This window comes from Athene cunicularia (genome assembly GCF_003259725.1).
Source record: "Athene cunicularia isolate RWA chromosome 3 unlocalized genomic scaffold, athCun1 chr3_part1, whole genome shotgun sequence".
Classification (NCBI taxonomy): Eukaryota; Metazoa; Chordata; class Aves; order Strigiformes; family Strigidae; genus Athene; species Athene cunicularia.
In genome coordinates, this window is record NW_020799097.1 from 68190187 (window position 1) to 68211626 (window position 21440).

Genomic DNA, 21440 nt, shown 5'->3' on the forward strand with positions numbered 1-21440 from the left:
GGGGCAGTGAGTAAGTTTTATTTAAATTTAACTGAAAACCAGAGCCAGAGGGTTTTGTTTGTTGGTTGTTGGGTTTTTTTCTATCACAGATAATCTTATTAAGTGTTTAAATTTCCTAGGAAAGAACTATGCCATTTATTTTAAGTTGTAATTGGAACAGCAGGACGTTTCAATTCAACTGCAGCTTTTGCTTCTCTCTTTTTGATAGCTTTAGCCTTCTCTAGGTCATCCTATAACTTGTTAACTTTGCATGAGTTTGTATAAAAGAATGACGGAATAAAGCTACTATTAAGGCTTATATGGTAACTGCAGTTTATTGAAGAAATGGCCTTGAGAAGTTGGTGTGTGAAATCAGGGTTAGGAGAAAAGTCTTGCTGATTACAGCAGTGATGTACCCATAGGTTCTGTACTGACTCATGGTTTCCTGTGATCGTGTTTGTGAGCCTAGTGTGAATGGAGTTACTACAGAGATGTTCTTACACAGGAATTAGATTATTGCTATTAGTGCAGTGGCACAGTTATTTTCTGCTGGAAGTGGACCAAAATAAAACCCCTCGCATTGGAACAAGATTGCTATGAGATACACTTAGCTGGTGTTAGACCTAATGTTTGTCTGTAGTACAGTACCAGATAAAATGCTAGTACTGAACACTTGGTTTGTGAAGATGCTGGCTTAGAACTATTGTAGTAGTATCTCAAGCAGTCTGTTTTAATTAGTTGAATATATTCTGCTTAGCTTTCAGTTCCCCATGAGTAAATTACAGCATGAAAAAGGCATGTTGGTTTGCTTTTAGTACAGCCCTGTTGCAAGATACATATATTGCCCATCATGCTATTGTCAACAGCTAGTAAAAATTTCTCATTTAAGATTATTCTGATTTAGAGTGTTGATTTGATCAGCAAGGCAGCAGACTTCTCTGAATTGAATTGTACTCGTCATGTGTTCTTCCTACCCTACCAGAATATAAACCTTCGTTGTACCAGATACAATAAAAGAGCAAGGGGTGAATAATTGCTGTGCTATTGACAGTTCAGGATATATCCGTTGAATAATTTCCATATTCATTATTTTGTAAGAATTGAGTATTATTTTGTAAATATTTCTAGTATACTTGGTGGGGTGAAAAAAAAGTGTTACTAATAAAATTATCAGCAAATTAACTTGTGTGTTTTAAGTGCTCTTGTGTACTCTATGGGCTTTCATAATTCTACTCTATTTTATGCATATTAAAAAGGTTAGGGAAAAATAGCATGCATAATTTTAAAGGAGTGGCCAATTACAAGTGAAAAGCTTTCGCCTGTATCTGTTGCTATAGTAACCAGGCAGCTTTCCTGGGGTCCAAATAAAACAGTGTCTATAATGGAACAAATGCTGAGAAGTGCTGTGTTTTGTTTCAGAAGCAGAAATTATTGCTCACTGGCCTTGAGATTGCAGATTGAGCTGTTTTTCTCTTAAGCTATACACTGCATCTAGATTGTGGGGTTTTTTCTTTTCCTTCAGAAGTTTTTGTTAAAGATGCAACTCCAACTCCCAAAAGAGCCCTCCTATCTCACTTAAAAGCAGTTCTGCAAAACTGAGGTGACCAGGAGATCCCAAGTGGCATCTGGTGGTTGTCTTATCCCTAATTTTGTGGGGGAAATACTTTGTTTTATTTCTTGACAAAAAGGTAGATACATACACATGTGTAAATAAGCCTTAGTGTTTCTGTTGAAGGAGCTGGTTGGTAATGTGAAGTATGTATTTGCCCTGTTCAAAAGGATAAACTTTTCTGACACTCAGTATGAACACAAGTTTTTGCTCTGTTCCTGTGGTCTTCCTGACAGGTAGCAGCAACCTGTGGCAAAGGCAGAAGCTATCGACACTTGAGAAATTCAGAAACTGCTTTGGAAAGTACATTTATGTGCATTTCACTGCAGTTTCCATATGTCAAGTTTTCTTTGTCACCTCATTTTTAAATAATTTCTTGTGTCTTTACATTTTAGTAATTTAAGTATTTTTTCTGTCTTATTCTTAACTCCAGCTTTCAGAAGAGGTGGAAAAGTAGAGAAAAACCACGATCTGTAACATATACTTGAGATCAGCAGTGCTAATACTGGAAACTTGCTGTGTTTTTTTTCATCAGCACTGTTAATCAGTGTTTTCTTTCTCTAGCCAGTATTTTCGTTCAGCTTCATAAGTTCTACATGACAAACTTAGGTTGTTTGAATTTCATAATTTCTGTTGAATGCAGATGTAGTACCTCTGCTGCTGAAGCAGTTATACTGGGTATAGATGTACTTGACAGCTGAGCTGTTCCCACTGGAAGTACAACATGGATGGATGGCATATTTGTGCCAGAATAATATATCCACATCAGAGGTTACTAAGATTTAATTGATTTTAAAAAAACCCACAAACTTAGAGCAGTTTTGATTAAAGCAGTAGAAAAAACCCTCTCTATTTTTGAAGTAGTCTTTTGCTATGGGTTTTCTCAAACGGTTGGTACAGAGAGTGTGCTTAGAACAGAAGCAGTTCTTTGGCCTGAGTGTATCTTTTATTTCAGCCAGAACTAGCACATCTCCAATTTAATGTCATATAGAATCTGTTCTATGAATGACACTACTGACTTCCAGACCTTTTTAAAAGATGGATGATAGTCTTTCTAAAAAAGCAGACTTTTTTAATAAGAGACTGGATATTTTTAAAAGTCTGGCACATAAAAGTTTTGTAGTTGTTTTCAGTACCAGTACTTGTACAAATTGTACAGATTTTCAATGTGTTCTTCCACAGAAATTTTTCATTTCTATTGGTGTTAATATCTAGCTTGGAAGATGAACTGCTTTATTCAATGTTGTACAGAACTGGATTTTTAGTCCAGTCTGTATTTTTTAATACAGGATTCTGAATTCAGACATTTCTGTATAATACAGTTTCTCTATAATTGGATAACATGTTTTGTGTTTTCTATATGTATATGTGTGTACATCAGAAGGAGGATATTACTCTATTTTCAGACGCAAGGAAAGTGACCGCTCTGTGAAACAAGCCGATTTTAGAACTGTAAAGAAATAAAACAAGCTTGAAAAAAACCTTTATAGAATAATTCAGATATAACTTTGGATGAAGGGTGATACAATGCAAATACAGAGTTGTATGGTCACTTAAATGAAAATTATTTCTTCCTACCATTCCTTGAAATAGACTAGAATTAAAAAATTGTAATGTGTTGAAAAGTAATTCCTTGGCTTACATTTTAGAAAAGCCCTAGAGCAACAGAAAACATATAGGGAATGGGTTTGATTTCTAATTATAATACCAATTTTCTCCAGCTGCCCTTCAGCCTGTATATCAAATATTGTCTAATTTGTGTATCATGTCAGAATTGTCTTGTGGAAGGATCTGAAGAAAGAAGTGCTAATTACTTTACAGATTACATGGAAGTTGTTCTAGATGGAGGAAGCGCCATGGGGGAAAAAGTACTAAGTACTAATGGCATGTGAACTAATTGGAAATATGTAGATAACTAAGACTAAATTTCTGTAGGGCCCTGAAAGTTAAGCTAAATCTTTATATTCAAATACTATGACATTAGTCACTGCACAGCTCTGTTATCTGTCACAATAATGTCTTTCTATATTCTGCCTGTTTCTTAATGTCTAGACAGCTGACTTAGAGATAATATGTCTCAGAGGAATATATCTACTCAAATTTATCTTTCTTTTCCATATAGGTGGATGTGGCGGTGGTACATTTCACTCCATTGGTTCAACCAAAGATACAGCAGCCATTCAAGCTAGTAGAAAAAGTGGTTCGAAGTGTTTTTCAGTTTAGAAGAAAATACTGCTTCCGTGGAATTGAGTAAGGATCTTTAATGAAGATAATCATAGAATCGTCTAGGTTGGAAAAGACCTTGAAGATCATCCAGTCCAACCATTAACCTAACACTGACAGTTCCCAACTACACCGTATCCCTCAGCGTAATGTAAACCCGACTCTTGTACACCTTCAGGGATGGGGACTCCTCCTGTGCAGCCCATTCCAACACCTAACAACCCGTTCTGTAAAAAAATGCTTCTTAATATCCATTCTAAACCTTCCCTGGCACAACTTGAGGCCATTCCCTCTTGTTCTGTCACCACTGGGTTAAAGAGACTCATCCCCAGCAATCTGCAGCCTCCTTTCAGGTAGCTGTAGAGGGTGATGAGGTCTCCCCTCAGCCTCCTCTTCTCCAGACTAAACAACCCCAGTTCCATCAGCTGCTCCTCGTACGAGCTGTGCTCCAGACCCTGCACCAGCTTTGTTGCCCTTCTCTGGACACGCTCGAGTCATTCCATGTCCTTTTTGTAGTGAGGGGCCCAAAACTGAACACAGGAATCGAGGGGCGGCCTCACCGGTGCCGAGTCCAGGGGTCAGATCCCTTCCCTGTCCCTGCTGGCCACGCTATTGCTGACACAAGCCAGGATGCCATTGGCCTTCTTGGCTACCTGGGCACACTGCTGGCTCCTGTTCAGCCGGCTGTCAATCACGCCCCCAGGTCCCTCTCTGACTGGCAGCTCTCCAGCCACTCCTCCCCAAGCCTGTAGCGCTGCTGGGGGTTGTTGTGGCCCAAGGGCAGCCCTCAGCATTTGGTCTTACTGAAACTCCTGCAGTTGGCCTCAGCCCATGGCTCCAGCCTGTCCAGGTCTCTCTGCAGAGCCTCCCTGCCCTCGAGCAGATCAACACTCCCACCCAAGTTGGTGTCATCTGCAAACTGACTGAGGGTGTACTCGATCCCCTCATCTAGATCATCAATAAAGATGTTAAACAGGAGTGGCCCCAACAGTGAGCCCTGGGGCCACCACTTGTGTCTGGCTGCCAACCAGGTTTAACTCCATTCACCACAATTCTTTGGGCTTTGCCATCCAGCCAGTTTTTTACCCAGTGAAGCTTGTGCCCATCCAGATGTTTTTCTAAATTCATCAGCTACCTGGTCATTTGAGAAGCACTTGTAGCTATGCATTTGATTTTATTTCTCCTGTTTTAAATTTATCAGATCAGAATTTGTGTTCATCAGATCTATTTCAGAATGATTTCTGGAGACAAAAGTATGACTTGAAACACTTTCTGCTGTAATTATACAATAATCACTGTGCATTTTCGTTAGTGCAGTTGGAAGTTTTTAAGATTACTAGGATAAATTGGTGATCTTTCCAACGGTTTGTCTGTCTCGGAAACCAGAAAGCACCACCAACCACAAAAACAGCAGCATTAGTCGGTTGAGTTAAAAAATTATCAAAATTCAGAATGAAAGATGGCAGTGGGAGGAGGGAAAAATGTCATCGATGGGAAATTTTACTTATTTGGGGATAATGTCAATCGGTCAAATTCTTGTTTCTGTGCTTGCCCTTTTATGGAGTTCTTACTGACTCCTTAAAAATCCCCATGTCTTACTGAGGGAATTTACTAGGTTCTCTAACTGAGAAACCTGCAGTCGGTTTGCCAAGGATCCTGTTAAAACTCCAGCATAGCCACGTGTCTGACTTGGTATGGGAAGAACTCAGCATTCAGCAGTGTAGAATGTGTGATAGAGCTTGGAGGCATGCTGCTGCAGCTTGTGCTAGCTGAATTTTGTTGGGCATGGTTTTGGCCCTGGATGCAGTCTAGAATGAGAGTGGATGCCACCTTACTGACCTACAAGCCTTTTATGTCACTATTTTAAAGGTGAACATAGAATTTTGCCTCTAGTTTCGAGTTTTTTCACTTGAGGCAGTGAAAGCCATTGATGTCTGGGATGCAGATATTGGATCTAAAATGAGTACTGATTTGCCTGTGTTAAGGTTTGAGTATGCATTTGGAGGTGATTAGAAAATGAGGTATCTGAACTCTAGATTGATTTGCATTTGATTTACAGGGCGGTGGTGGTTTTTTTTTGCAAGAGAATGGTTTCAGTTGACAATGTAACCAGCAGGCATGTGCAATCAGCATCTTTACATTATGCAGAATATTTTTGCCAAAGTTTAAAAAAAGCCCCAACTGTTGTGTAATCTCCAGTAACTGCTTTACATTATTCTGAGGCAAGGAGGGGAATCCTGAACTTTTGGACGTCATGTATCCCCTAGCAGCTTATCATACTTTAGCCCCAGTGTGCAGCTAAGAAGCACAATCTTCTTATTCTTTAGCTGACCTGAAAAAAAAGTAACAAATTTTCATGTATAATAAGGCTATTAAGTTCATTATAAGGTATCTATCTACCTGTATGTCTCATACACTGTATAAGAACAAGATAATAGAATCAGTTTATGTTTGTGTGTCAATTCGGAGATCTGAGAAGTATGGCATATAACATTAAGCTATTAAGTCTGTAAAGAAAAAGGGTGTAGTTTGACTTGCTGTTCATGGACATTTATAAGATTGTTCCTGGTCTGTATGTAAAAGGTGATCAAACATTTTTAGCTCCAGGTACATCTTTTAACTACCAAATCAAAGGAGAGAGTAATTTAAGGAGGGATACCAAAATAAGGATTCAAGGTTAAGGATCTAGATGCTAAACTAATGGGGACATTTTTGACCAAGGCCTGGAGTAGCACATACATTAAACCAGGTTGTTCCCACAAGTTCCATCCTTGTAATTTTGAAACCCTTTCTTAACTTTGTATTATGTCTGCCCACCAAGAGCAAACTATTGCTTACTTACAAAGCCTTTTGACTAGCTTGTCTGTCCAACTGACAAAACATGGCTGGGGATGCTACTGTATTAGATGCACAGCATTTTTAGGTCTTATGTATGAAAAGGCAGATCATTTGAAAATGGAGACATGCACATCAACCGTGTGGAAATTTTCTGCCTTCCTGAGCTGTTGCAGACTGAGAACTACTGTGAATAAAGAGATAGTCCTTTCAATAGTTTGCACTTTGTAGTATGCATTTTTGTGAGGCATTAAAAATCATTTGAGCTAATAGCGTTCATTAAAATTTGGGGAACTTGTAAGAGAGAGGTGTGAACACATCTGGCCACAGAGCAAATATGTATGTTTCCATTTGCTTAGATAATGAGCTATATTAATAGTACCAGAGCTTAAATTATGACATACTTAATAGTAAACCTGTATTAAGTAAATTCCCAATAGGATCCTATTTTTCTTTAGGGAAACTGAATTGTCTTTCTGAATTGTTTGACTTTGTTTGTCTTCTCCCCACACCATTTAGGACTTTGTTTCCTGAAAGTGGACGTTTGAAAAGAACAGAACAGCTGATGATGACAGCAAATGTTGATCCAACTCTGCGTCCTTCTCAGCTCTCCATGTCCCAGTTTAGAAATCTGTGCAATACATACAGGAAAATGTGTGATGAAGATCCAGGCCTTTTTGTGTACAATTACAGAGAGGAACTAAGGCTAAAGAAGAGGGCGCATTTGCTTATAAGTAACAGTCAGCCTGAAGAGACTGAAGAGGAAAATCAGTTCTAACAGTTGTAATGCAGCAGACTGCCTTTTTTATTAGTTTTAACTCCTTGATCTAGAGGTGTTGACTCAGTAAGAGGAGGCTTATATACCCCTACATCTGTGCAGGTATGGAAGAACTACTTTTGAGAAAGTGGTAAGGGAGAGGGCTTTCTCATTTTATTTGTTCATTTCATTCAGCTGCAGACAAAAGTGAAAAGACAGTCCAGTTACAAGCTCCCTACAGGTTCTTTTTACTTCAGGGGAATGACTAGAACACATACCAAGAACAAGGTATTTTGTGAGACATGTAATTAGGTTGAGATACTTCTGAGATAATTTGAGTTTTGTATGAATGAAAGTGCATTATTGAAATATAAGAAAAAATACATGCTGAAGTATGAAAGACAATGTTTGGGGTTTTGTGCCCATTTTATCCTGGAACATCCTACTGTGCAGAGTAATTTAAAAAACAAAAGCCAAAACTCTTGTATAAATATACTCAAGTGACTGGCTTAAAGGAGGATAAAGTGCACAGATTGCCTCAAGGTCTGCTAATACTCTACTCTTTTATGCAAAAGCAAGGAATTTGGGATTTAAAGCTCCAACTAGAGAAAAGCAGCATGATAAAAAGTAGAAAACATGGCTATACTGTCTTTTACTGTACAGGCTGGTAGAGAAAATAAAAAATACAGTCAAATAAAAGATTACAGGCCAAGCTTTGTTTTTGTATTTACACATATATATATATATAAAGTATAAACAGCATCTTAAAACTTACAAAAATGAAATTTCTGCACTATTGTGCACTAAAACACATTAAAATAACTTAATTCTGCTTTAAATAAAGCAAAAATGAAAACCAAAGAAATAAAATGCCCAAGGTGTTGAAAAATTCATTTTGCAATGCTACTCACTAGCACCTTTTCCACATTACTTAAAATACTAAGGAGGCCATCCTTCCCTTTCCCTCCCCAAGAACACTACATCATCTTAATAACTGCTTGAAAGGGATGAACTAGTTTACAGACCTTGGCCAACTTAATCTATTTTTGATCCACAATAAATTAAAATAACTTAAGAATCCTTTACAGCTGTTTTTTGTGGAAAAAATGTATTAGTGCACAAAATCAGATAGTAGTTTTCCTGCAGCTTCCATGAATTTACTGGTTTTAAAGCAAAATAAGTATGTTGAATTTTATGTGGACTTCAAATGAATATTTTAAATATAGTGCTTAGAAAGCTAGGATTTCCCATGCCTCTCCACAGCTTCATAAAAACAGTCCTCATTAACTACAGATGTTAAACTCTGGACACTAAATTCTCTCTCTAAAATAGAGTTCAGATCCAGGTTTGCAGCATCAGAGTGACTGTCAAGGGACTGGTGACGTTCTTGCATTGCCATTAAAGTTCCTCTGTTACGCTTCGTGCTGTTTACTTTTCTCTTCACTGGGCAGAAGTGGCCACGCACCAGCTTTGGATGCTGTCCTGTCTCAAAGCCATCTCCTTCCTCATTTTCAGGAGCCTGATCCCGTTCAGAGTCAGTACTCGGTTCCTCTGAAATCTTCAGCCGTTGGAACTGTATTTCAATGTCTTTTGTAGGGCTGCCCTTCTTTACACCCCGAAAGTCATCATCATCGTCATCATCACTAAGAATATCAGATTCTTTGACAAGAACGTTAGAAAAGTCGGATGCACAGCTCTGTACATGTTTATCGGCAGAGGAATTTTTGGGCTCCTGTATGCTCTCAGCAGTGTGGCAGCTGCTGCTCTGCGTACTGCTGCTCAGGCTGCACTCATCAGAGTCCTGGAAGGTGCCTTTCCCCGAGTCACCATTCCACTCGCTACTGGATGACTTCTTCAGTAGCCTCAAGGACCTCGTGGAAGCTGTGCAGAAGAAAAAGGCAGTTTTATTTTGTTCAGTAAAACATCAGCTGGTTATACCATCTGTCTCAATAGCCCATTTGGAATTACAGTGCATGCAGTCTCATTTGATAGTCATCCCAGGTCAGATGTGCCAGCATTCTGATACCAACAGTGCAATCCCATGTCAGAGTTTTCATTCCACCTACCCCAGGGCTATATGTTTGCCTTCATATGTAATACGTACAAAATCCTGCAAAAATTTTAGTAATGATTTACACACATCTGCAGGAAAGCAAGACTGAATTCAGGCACCTCAAGCAGTGGAGGGCCAGGTTGTAGGTCAGAGCTGAACTGTCCCAGTTCCTGTGATGTTAAGGGGATTTTACAGAGAACTGATCAGATGGAGAAATACTACTCATTTAACTAAAATCTCTGAAGCCTGTACTTAATTGGGGTATCTGCTGGGACGCAGATTTTGTGCACTGAAAGAAGCAAGACCCCTGCCTTTTGCCAGTTGTTTTAGTGTTAAATGTTACCAGGGCTGAGTTACTAAAGGGAACCCAGAGGAAAGAACACTAATACTACCTGCTAAAGGGAGTCTGTTTCTTCCCAGCAAAGTTAATTGGGGCCTTATTAAGTCTTCCCTTAAGAGAGCTAATGACATCACAGTGTCATAAGCTTGCCTATCTCCTCTAGGCCTTGTCATGAAATGAATTGTGGAGAAACTACCACCTTCCCAAGCACAAAATAGAAATGGGATTTGTGGATCTGCCACGTGACACTACAGTCAATAATAATGGTAATAATTGCACATCTTCTGCCAGCACTGGCATCTCCATTTTTCACTTTGAGAAGGTGTTTCTTACCCAGTTTGGCTGTTGCAGGTACACGGTTCTTGAGTGGGACAATGCGATCTTTACATGTTTTCTCCAGTGGTAGTTCAGATTTTATGTGACGTCTGAAATTCTCCCGCAAGATAGAGCGGATCACCTTTACGATGTTAGTCTTGTTCTCACAGTCACTGCAAGTGTTAAGAAAACAGATAACCTAATTTTCCCCTCTGAAGTTTGACGCTATTGGGATAAAATCTGTCTGCCTCCTTTCTGCTGATGGGCTTTAGTGCAGTGGTTTTTCTAAAGCACTTTTCTTCAGTAGTGGTTCTGCAGCTATCATCTTTATGTGCTACTATTATACTTCATGAAGTTAAACACTGGCATAGTGCCTGGATTCAAAGAGTGAGAACTGAGTCAGAAGTGCTGACGCAAAGGTCACACGGGGGAAAATCTTTTATTTTTGTAATTCCATTAATGTGATTTGTCAGATACAGCCTCCATGTAAAGCTTACCTGCTGCACAACTGAAAAATTGTTTCTGGCCTCCCTTCTAGTTCTGACTTTGTGTGAATCAGTTCCCAGATGCAGCTGTTCTCTGTTCCTGTGCATGGAAGGAAACATTATTTTTGTATGTACTTAGAAAATCTTCAGCATTAGAAAGTCCAGTGTAGAGCTCCTCCACTCTGGAGGCAGTGTTAACGTAGCCATGGGTAGGTCCACAGATCTCACCCGAGATGGAACCCAAGGGAAGGAAAGTCCCCTGAACTCTGCTGGTTGCAGCAGCCTAGTACTGCCTTTGATAACTTCTCTCCTGGAGAGTTGCTTTTCCCCATTCTTACTGCTTCTTGCAGCCTTAAAAGGCCTTCTCCCAGGTGCAGAAAGCCTTTATTTGCTCTAAACACCTAGTGACACTTCACAGAAGATACAGAACTGGAAAGGATCATAAAGATCAACTCAAAGAGAAAATAAAACCACAGCTGTCTACTACCACAGATTACACAGTCAACTTTCCCACATTTGGGAAAACACAAGGTTCAGCACACACACAGCATTAGGGTGCCACAAGGACACCAACCACGGTAAATCACCTTCCTGTTCATGCTATCTTTCATTGGGGATTTCTATTGTCATTCCTTCATGTCATGTTCTATCTTCCTGAAGTCATGGAAGAAGCCAACATAGAAATGAAGAAAGTCTGTTAATGTATCAAGCCTGTACCTCCTGAGTGTAGAGGCAACAATAGATACCATTTTCTCTACATCTGCCTGTTTCCAGAGGCTGCAGAAGAAACAGTATTACAGAATCCCAGAAAAGCGTTCAATCCTAAAGTATTCAGTTCAAGGGAATTACCTGCTGTGTTCCCCAATCGAACTTGAAGAGCAGATAAAGGAATCAGCCAACGAAATTTAAATGGATCCAAGTCACCATAACTATGTGCAGCACGAACATTAGTAGGCTGCAAAAAGAAAAACAACAAGGATATTTCTAAGAAATAAAAAACTGGGGTTTTTTTGTGTTACTCTTACAGGACCTGCCTCTGAAGCGAAACTAGGCTTTTTCCTTCAGTACCCTAATATGTGCTTGTAAATGTAGTTGAAACGGTGATAGACACAACCTTTGTAATTCTTAATTGCTTCAACTTTTAAAAGCACTTGTTTTTAATGGATAAAAATAATACTTTGCATCTAAGTACTACTAGGGAACAAGTTTCCTATGAAGGAACCTGCAAGCAGTTGATTAGCAGAATATATTAATCATGTAGATGCTGCTGCTACTTTTAGAGCTCCTCGATCTGTTATGATAAGCATGGTGCAGTACTTCACCACTGGTACTCAGGATATACAACTTGCGACTTGACTTCAGCATTCCAGTTTTGTAGATGGGGACAGAGGAGGTTATATTTATAATGACCCTTTTCCTTTCCTTCCAGGGTGATCAAAGGTCTGTAAACAGATTTCTTTAACCTACACACTGTGTTAAGGTAGGCCATTGTAAATGCCATCTGGAAGAATTAATGATTCCTGCATGGCAATGTTTCATGTTCCACCTGATAGAATTAACATGGGGCTCACACAGAGAAGATGCTGCTGCTTACTAAATAACAAAAAATATTAATGGCTACACAGATATTGAGCACTTGTTTGAGCTGTGATAGCTAGAATTCCAGCCTAGCAAGAGAAGGTAGTGTTTCACTGCAGTCACTCCCCCTTCAACACTGGTTATGGTCCATTTCACACTGCAGTAGGATCTTGTGTGTAAACACCCACCACCTCAACTGATACCAGACTTACCATTTTCTTCTTCAGTTTGTAGTTCTCCTTATACACCAGTATTACAGCCCTCTTAAAAACTAAAAAGAAGAAGGAAAACTGTTAATTACAGGTGTAATATTCAATGAAAATATTATATTGGAGAAGCTGATTATTGTATTAATGGGAATGTGAAGGATGAGATAAGCAAACTAATTTGAAAAACACCTGCCCTGTATTAAGATGATAGCTGGGTTTTTCATCCTATATTTGTTCGTGCAATGTTAGTAATTTTTCCTCAGATTTTGTTCTGAACATTTAGGATGAAGCCTTTCTGCACATTTGTTCTGAAACTACCATCAACCTGCCTCCTGTAAGTCTTCACCTAAACAAATACAGCAGATGTAGGTTAGATGCAAAGGTTCAGATTTTCTTTTTGTAATCAGTGTATGTTTTCAAGTGGAGTGAAGGGCCTATGGCAAGAGAGTACTGTGAAAAAGGACACTGTCTGTTTTTCCTGTAGTTCAACATTTGTTTAGTTGGAAACTCGAACATCACAATTCCTACTGTTCCATCTCAGGCTTCCACAACATCGAACTGCAGTGGATCACTAACATTATTTAATCGTTCAGCCTCTAGGGAGGCAGGGACATGTTCTCTCTCATCTGTAAGGAGGAGCAGAAACATGGGACATGGAAGCTGCAGGCAAACTAAGGGATGGCTCTGCAGAGCAGTCCCGGATCCCAGATCGGACTCATGGGCAGTAATAGCTCTATCCAGGCTCATGCATCCATGTTTCCTTCCAGCAGAGTAGGAGAGAGGGGCACTGGTATGCAGTTGAGTCTCATCCCTATGTGAAGCCATGATGTGGCCATAGCAAGCACAGCACTAATCCCAGAGCTTGGCAGTTTCCTTCAGTTCCACATATTACGTGCATTTTCTAAGCTGCCCACATAGGGTTTGAAGTGAGAATAAAACTCAGTTTCCCAAGTGGCAGACGAGCAGTCTAAGCTAAGCATCAGGCCATATCCCACTGGGAAGTGTCCGGTGTACAATGGATCACTGAGAAGCTCATCCAAGGAACCTGGCAGGTAGTTCCTCTTTGTTCTGTTGGAAGCATCCCCTCCCCTAACCTGTCATGCTTCCCAGGGAAGATGTGCATGACAGCCTTGAGAGAGAGAAACTTGTCTCTCATCTACCTGGAGTTCTTCTGTAGGTGCTTATCCAATGACATCTTAAAGAAATACTTTTTAAAGAAATGGACAAGTGCCTAAGATGTTTCACTGGAAGATTTACTTAGGTAATTATGAAATGATGAGTTGTATATATACACTATTAAATAAAACTCTCATTTGTATGCTATCATTTCCATATCCATTTTTTAGGTTAAAATAATCTGGATGGGGATTTTGAAGCAGTAGCCGTAAAGCAGAAATTAGCCTGAATTCACAGGAGTAGAATAAATCATGATTTTCCTACCAGCTTCCTTTGAAAGCCTGGTTTAGCAGATTGTTCTAAAGAGAATACTGCCTTTTGAAAATCACTCATTTACATAGCTTACATACAGGCAGGAGAGCAAAAGCAACAGCAAACAAACAAATGGAAACATTTTTCATATTAGGAAATGCAACCGTGTATTTTTTCAGATGTAAGTCTACCCTATATATCACACGGCTACAGGGGAAGGAGATGGTGGCTTTCATCTTGCGCAAAGATTTAATGTGGCAATCTTCAGATTTGAAAGAGCAGAGTCATTAAGGAAGACACTTACCAAACACTGTAAGTTCAAGGTCTTTTCTTGCTTTGCCCAGCGATGGGAAAGGATTCAGCCAGGAAACTATAGAGTGCATCAGAAGTTCTCCCATTGAAAGTTCTGTCACCTGTATTAAATTATAACAGTAGACAATATAACAAAATGGTATAAATATATACATCGGTGCTGCAATCCACATATGTGAGTAAAATGTTAATGAGTACACATCAATAACTTGAAGGATCTATGTTTTCTGTATTTATGTACAGAGAGAAAGGCAGAGATCTGCACTACAGCAAGAAAAGTGTGAGTAATCCCCTTTTTAAAATAGGTAACAACTATAAAAAGTAACAGCCCCTAAGTTATGGAAGTTGAAGTTCTTACTATTAATAACTTACATTAAGTTGGTATGATGATCCGTCACTTACATATAGCCAGTTGTGAACTGGCTGATTTATTAGCTGGAAATATCTTTAATTTTTAGAGAGTAATTAGTATTAATGACACTGCCAATAGCCAAATTAAGGAAGGCCTTGTACTCTGAGCCTGCTTTCTTCTGTTGGATACAACATAACACTGTGAGGAATCTCCCAAGCTGTCAAGTTTTGTTTCCCCGTAAATGATGGGAAAGCAGGTAGCCCACAGCGATGACTTGGCTTTTACTACGAGGAAATAAAACAAATGAGCTGGTGTCTCTCATATCTGATCTTCACCTTTATGGATTTGATCTGCTTAGTAATCGTTTGATGTAAATTACAAAGTTGAGACCTTGCTGCCCCAGTTCTGGGAGATGTGTGCACACAGTCTGTTTAACTAATGGTTTTTGCTCTGACAAATGGCCATGGATGCCTCAGAGCTGCCAGTGTAGAGAATGAGAATAGCAGACTTTAATGTGAAATCCCTCAAATTGCCATTTTCATTTATATGGGTGAAAAAATATCTAAGAACTTAAGAACTCTATAGCATAAAGTCTGAATGCCTTGGGGCATAGATGATCTCTGCAACATTTGAGAAAAGGAGGATTTTTCCTACAAAGAATTATGTCTGCTCCTGCTTGTAATTCCTGTCAGTCCAGAAGGCGGCTCTGGCAGCTGTCTGAAAATTTTACCGTAACCTACTGACAAAAAAGGAATTTGACAGGCAGATATGAAACGGAAGTCAAAATATTAAAGGAGAATGAAGGAAGCCCAGCACAAATAAGTTCCCAAATTACCTCAGGAAGAGATAAAACATTCAGTGGCAAGTGGGATAATGCTTCAGGAGTGAATAAAACATGTTGCTCTTTCTCTCACCTCCTTCTCTGTTCCACTTTGATCTGCAACCAGTTGGTCAAATACGGTGCCATAATCTTCATATATCTTCTGCATCTCATTGATGTGACTTGCTACTTTTTCCATTGCCTTCAGAGCTTCTATAAGGTTTAAAAATTTCATAGACATCTATGTAATTCAATTGTATTTTCTGAAGATGACATTTTTTATTGAATTCCACTTGAGGCAGGCAAAATGACACAGCATTCCCAAGGTTTGGCGAACAGAATTCTAGCTTTATACCAGTGCTCTCACAGCAACAGTAGAAGGTGTGCTTCGTGATCAGAGTAAGTGAAAAATGCTTGTCTGGTGTTTTAAGTGCCTGAAAAGGCTGCAGTATGCATTCCAGTGATGAGCCCCCAAATATATGAATACTCCTATCAATCTGATATTAAACACAGTTATCTTTTACATCTTGTATATCTAGGACCACTAGGATCTCTAATCTACACCCCTATTAGGATGTCTTCTGTAAGCTTTAATAGAAACAAATTGCATATGGCTCACCACAGAATAGACAAAGAAATACAGTGCTAGGTTGTACAAGTTCCTCATGGATTGTACCCATGAAATTAAATGCTGGTGGCCAGGTTTTGCTTACATTTTGTTTTTTAAGCAAGAATGGCACTAGATTTAATTTGACTTTTGTGTGTTAGTTCACAAAGGAGTTGGAGAAGGATGCTTAGTTTCTCCAGTCCTGCCAGCTCTTAACGGTGAAGCCTTTTAGCAGTTTGGCATCCATCCTGACCTGCAAGTAAGTCCCTCCAGCTTGGTTGTAAGGGCAAGGAAACAGAAGCTCCTTTTTAAGTCAGTAACAGCCTCGTGACTTTTTGCTGACAGTGTATTTTGTCTGAATGTATTTTGTTAAAATGACAATCAATCCATGAAATGAATCTCCAGACTTTCATCCACCAGGTGCTGACAAACCTGAATGAGAATTTGCCAGAGTGAAGTCCCAAGCATGCAAACCTAGAAAAACAATCGAGTCTAATATATATTGGATAGACAAGTCTTTCTACGTGGGAAGACTGCAAAGCTTTGACACAGTTCTGACCTATGTAAGCGAGACTCACAGCCAAACCTCAAACAAATATAATTTTCTTCTGTGGCTTTGTTAAACTTCGACACATTTTAAGAACTGAGTAACCACCACAAGATGGAGCTTTGGTCAGTGTTTCCCAAGTGGAGGGAAAAAAAAAAAAACAAAACAACACTATGACCTGAGATGTCCTGTACAAAAATTGAGGAGACATACCCCAGTCGTATTTGTCATAACAAATCCTGGGCGTATCTTCGTCACAAAGGGACTTTGACATACTAAGTAGGACTTTTTGCTAAAAGCACAAAAACTCTACTCATTATTTTTAAGGAGAGGGAGGAAATTCTCTCTAGGTTTTGATGAATTCTGCAACATCTACCAAAATGGCTACCTGCATCTTCAAAAAGGGCTGGAAATAAAACTTAACTCATGTTAATTCCTGTAGAAGAAAGGAAGAAGTTACCTGTCAAATGATAGTGCTCCTCACTCTCATTGTCTGTCAGAGACACCAGCTCTTTTAAAAGCAGTGGATATTTCAGCACTCTCTGAACAGGCTTTATGAGATACGACTCCAGTGTAGAAGAGTGTTGCTTTGTGGGATTTCGAGCATCCAGAAAAGCCTTAAAGGCACTATCTGTTTTGGCTAGATGTAAATAAAAAAGAGTTGGTCAACTGAACATGGTAGTCATAGAAGATACAATAATTTGAAAGCACAAAACTGCAACTTGTAACCAGCACCAAAAGCCTCACCCTTTTCAATAGATGGTTTATAAAGTAGTTTACACATTTAATTTCATAATCATTTCCTGCATTAAATAACATACGTAAGGGCTAAGAGAGCAATTATATCAAGGCGACATTATTCCTCAGTGTAATTTTTCCACTGCGCTGCAGATTTCTTCTGCATCAAATTAATAAAGTGATGGCAGAGGAAGTAACTCCTAACTTATTCTGCCATTTGTGGCTTCTTTTTGGAGTATGAATTGGATCTGCAGATGGCACAAACTTGTGGAAGGAGGTTTCTGTAGCTATTCAGGCTACTGCCTGGGTGTTAAAAAGGAATCTTATCCCTTTGGTTCTATACCATACTCCAGCAGAACTGCAAATCTTAACTATTCCTATTGAAACATCCTTGGTTGGCCCTTGCTTTGTACCAGTATTCTCTGCAAGTTGATGAGATTTGTTACGGCAGTTCACTGCTGTTTAAATTCATGCACATGAATTACAATAATGAAGACAATAAATTACCTCTCTCAAGAACTTTCTGAACTTTGATGTGGTTTGCGCAGAAGCCACTGTACAGTTTAAAGTGATCAGCATAATACAGAAAGGAGCCTCCGAGAGAAAACAGCAATTTCTGAAATCAACACAATCAAAATATTACTTCGTTATTGGAATCCTAAATAATGTCCAAGCACATAACACAGAGGCTCAACACTGTGATTATTTGCTATCTTTCTATACCTATCCTATATATGTGTGTGTGTATATATATATATATATATATATATATAAAAAATCATGAATATACTATTGGTAGCATTCCAGAGTCTTTCTGTATTTCTCTGGGCACAGACTTAAGCGTATTTAGGCAAAGCCCGTAATTGTCTCCCATTCTCTTAGCAGGTAACACCACTTCAGACACTCTGTTTTACTGTATCTTTCAGGCAGCACAGGAACAAAAATCAACAATGTAACAGGGTATCTTGTGCTGGGAAAAAACACGAGCAATAGGAAGCAAGGCACAGAAGTGCCAAAGCCAGAAGGAACTGTAAAACAAACACAGAGGATTGATTGCTTTCCAACTGGTTTTCTTCTTTCAGGCAGGTGGTAATTACAGGGCACCTCTGATGCTCTTGGATGAAGGGGAGGTTGTGAAGATGTGGGAGAGACTGAATCACAAGGGAGATGATTTTGGAAAACTGCTTCCCAAATTAAAGATAAGAAAGAGGAGTAGTGAAGAAGGAGGAGGGGGAGGAGGAGAGCAGCCCTTACCCCTCTTTTTAATCAATATTTGCTCTACAAAAGGCACCAAGTGTCTGGGACACCTGCCAGCAGTTTCACCTGGTCCTGTGACAGTGATGCCATCTCTGGGGAATCTACTTCTTACAGCTGGGGCAGGTACTGAGTGGTGCTACCCTGAGCAAGACAGCACAGCGAGGGCACAGTCTATAGCCGTTTACACTTTGCAGGCCCTCTTCTTGGACCTCACAACATGAGCAACTCATGCGGCATTTAACAGGAAAAGCACGGGTGAACTGGGCATAGTGGGGAAGAGCACGGGACAGGGCAAAATTCAGCCCAGTTGAAATAACCTTTCTACAAAGCAGTTCTGCATCATAAGCACTGATATTTTACAGCATACTCAGTCTACGCTGTGTCTTCCATGTTGCATCTTCTGCCATGGGAAAGAGGAAGATAAAACCATGAAAAATAGCACTAATCTTTCACTGCTGAACAGTTGTCTGTAACCCAAAGTAAAGCTTCAAACAAAAGCAACCCTACACTTAGGAGTTCTTAAAGCCAGGATCTTCACAAACATTTGCAGGCATACTACAAAATATTAAATAACAAAACATTTACCCGGAACTGGGATGGTGTTTCCAGTGTATTAAAATCTGAGGAAGAAGATATTCCATCTTCAAGGGTCTCCAAAAACACCTTCTGGAAATCCAGCATTTCTGGCAGACTGCCAAACAAGGACTCCATCTGTGTGAAAAGCATCAGGCTATGAAGTACAGGCCTCCATGCACCTACCAGTGGTCTTGTGAAAACAGTCCACTAAGGATATTGTGACACACAAAGAGGTTGCGAAAGCCAGTAATGTCTTCGTTAATACTTTTCTGATGGGTTTTATAAAAAAAAAAAACCCTTACAAAAAAGAAAATATTTCTTAGGAGTTAAGTCAGAAGAACAATCGCCATTTAAAAAAAGAAGTGCCCCATGCACCAGACCGAAAGGCACCGACTGGTCTAATTCCTATTGTTATGTTCACTGTTTGCTTTTTCTGACACGCTCTGAGCAATGAAAAACCCAAATGCCAAGATTTTAACCCATAAAAGAATGAAAAGCACATCTTTCAGTTATTTCCTCACCTCATCCTGGGTAAGGAAGGTTTCATTTTGAAGGGGCTCCAAGTATAGCTCAAAGAGGCAGCTCAAATCCTGCAAGAAACAGAACTCATTCACTTGTTATGTAACAATTTGAAATTGTTCTTTATACAACAACTGCAGGATAGGGGCAATTGCTGGGAATCAACTAGGGATACAATTTCTATTCTGTAACAAAATCACCTGCGTGTTGTTAGCATTAAAGTGATTGCTAAATTAGACACAAATTTCTTTCAGTATAATGTTTTTGTTTCATCTTCAAGGCTTTACAGCTTGATTATAAAAAATTATATATTAGTATAGCATGAGGAAAAAAATGTTATGGATGATGGCTTTCTAGAGAGTCCACGTATATGAACAGCATCAATTAGACACTCATTTAAACATCAGTAGTAATATTCAGAAGGATACGTGACATTTTAAAATCCTATTAGGTATTAACATGTTAATTAATGTTGTTGGGGGGAAATAATTTGGGGCTTTTTCAGTCACTTTTTCAAAGAATTGTTGGCACTTTGGAAGACTTACTATCCCCCACCAAAGCATAATGGCAGGCCTGGGGCGCACTGCAGGGCTCTCTGACCCTGAGAAGTGACATGACAGAAATTCTTACTGAGCAGGAATAATAAGCATCTCCCCGAGAACACCGTAACAAGTATGTGCAGCCTGATGCAAAATTTTACACATGGCAGTGACCTCCATGGTCATACCTTTGTTCAAGCGATTCCTCTATGAGAAACATCAGCTGGACATATATATGGGGGTTCATGTTCTATAAAGCTTCCTCAGCCTTTACAGCATATGGCTGTATTAGTGCATTGGTGGATGTACTAACAACAGACGGAAAACATTTTCTCTTCTTTTCCATATATATTATTGCAGCAAGTAGCTATATCTGTAAGTATGTGTTTTGAGATCCAGTAAAGTGGGTGATTCCTCCTTGCTGAAGGTCAGTGAAAGCAATGTTTTCATATTTCGAAGAGACATACATCTACCAAATTATGAACTTATCAGTCAGAGGAGAAATAACATATGTGTGATGCTACAACCAACTGGAGCTGTGCCTTTTAGCTTTGCTGATTCAAAAATAATTATGCACTATTTTCCACATTTAAACTTTTTTTCTGATTTGTAGGAGACTCTATTCTGTTCTTCTACCAGATTTATTTTCATCTTGGAAACTATGGAAACATCCCCTGGAAAACCCCTATGTTAACATATTGCAGGTATCTACTCCCCACAAATTACCACTCTCCGATATAAATACAAATTGACTAGAACTAAAGCTACTAGATCAAATCCTACCCTTTCTATTACAGGAGCAAGACTGTTGAAAACAACAGGCACAATTAGATAAACAGACTTTGTAGGTTATGGCCCTTGTAGAGGGATGGTTATATAAAGGTAAGCATGAAATATGTTAAGACCATCCACAAAAGATGGTCAGCCTCAAAAACAGGGCTGTAGCTAGCCAGATTATATTTTTTACCTTGACATAAGATTTCTCAGTGTCCATAAGTTCTTGGATGACTTTCCTCAGTCTATCTGCATCAGAAAGGTGGCGAGCCAGTGGCCGTGGAGGTGGATCCTGGTTGTCCTTCTGTCCTTCCATACCACTTGCCTGGACTTCTTGGAAGTTTCGGCACAATGCGCTAATCTGTTCTGCGCTCTGTTAAATGAGAAGAAAGAGACAAACACTGATGTTTTAGAATACAAGATGTACTACAATTATTTTTAAATTTCTCATATTTTGCTCTTGTTACAAATTTGGAGGCCAGAGTACGCCACTGACTTTTGTCAGATTTGCATCCTGATAGCTTTGAACAGCTTCAATTTACAGCAGATCCAGATCACAATAGTAAAATGAAATGAACATTTTCTAGT

General features: G+C 39.3%; 2 protein-coding genes across 8 annotated transcripts in view; one reads left to right on the forward strand and one right to left on the reverse strand.

Moving 5' to 3' along the window:
• TFB1M (transcription factor B1, mitochondrial) overlaps positions 1-8102 on the forward strand; it is a 32644-nt gene extending 24542 nt beyond the window's left edge. For both annotated transcript variants that reach the window (XM_026845635.1, XM_026845634.1), the window contains exons 7-8: positions 3711-3838; positions 7166-8102. In XM_026845635.1, the coding sequence (XP_026701436.1) occupies positions 3711-3838; positions 7166-7424 (387 nt within the window). In that variant the 3' untranslated portion in view covers positions 7425-8102. The remainder of the gene's footprint in view (positions 1-3710; positions 3839-7165) is intronic.
• A 69-nt stretch (positions 8103-8171) lies between these two features.
• Positions 8172-21440, reverse strand: part of TIAM2 (T cell lymphoma invasion and metastasis 2) — a 117272-nt gene continuing 104003 nt past the window's right edge. For all 6 annotated transcript variants that reach the window (XM_026845623.1, XM_026845622.1, XM_026845621.1 and 3 more), the window contains 12 exons: positions 21046-21225; positions 19542-19610; positions 19030-19155; positions 17695-17803; positions 16910-17089; positions 15390-15508; positions 14116-14224; positions 12387-12445; positions 11446-11551; positions 10609-10696; positions 10130-10284; positions 8172-9284 (listed from right to left, as the gene is read on the reverse strand). In XM_026845623.1, coding sequence (XP_026701424.1) covers positions 8641-9284; positions 10130-10284; positions 10609-10696; positions 11446-11551; positions 12387-12445; positions 14116-14224; positions 15390-15508; positions 16910-17089; positions 17695-17803; positions 19030-19155; positions 19542-19610; positions 21046-21225 — 1944 coding nt within the window. In that variant the 3' untranslated portion in view covers positions 8172-8640. The remainder of the gene's footprint in view (positions 9285-10129; positions 10285-10608; positions 10697-11445; positions 11552-12386; positions 12446-14115; positions 14225-15389; positions 15509-16909; positions 17090-17694; positions 17804-19029; positions 19156-19541; positions 19611-21045; positions 21226-21440) is intronic.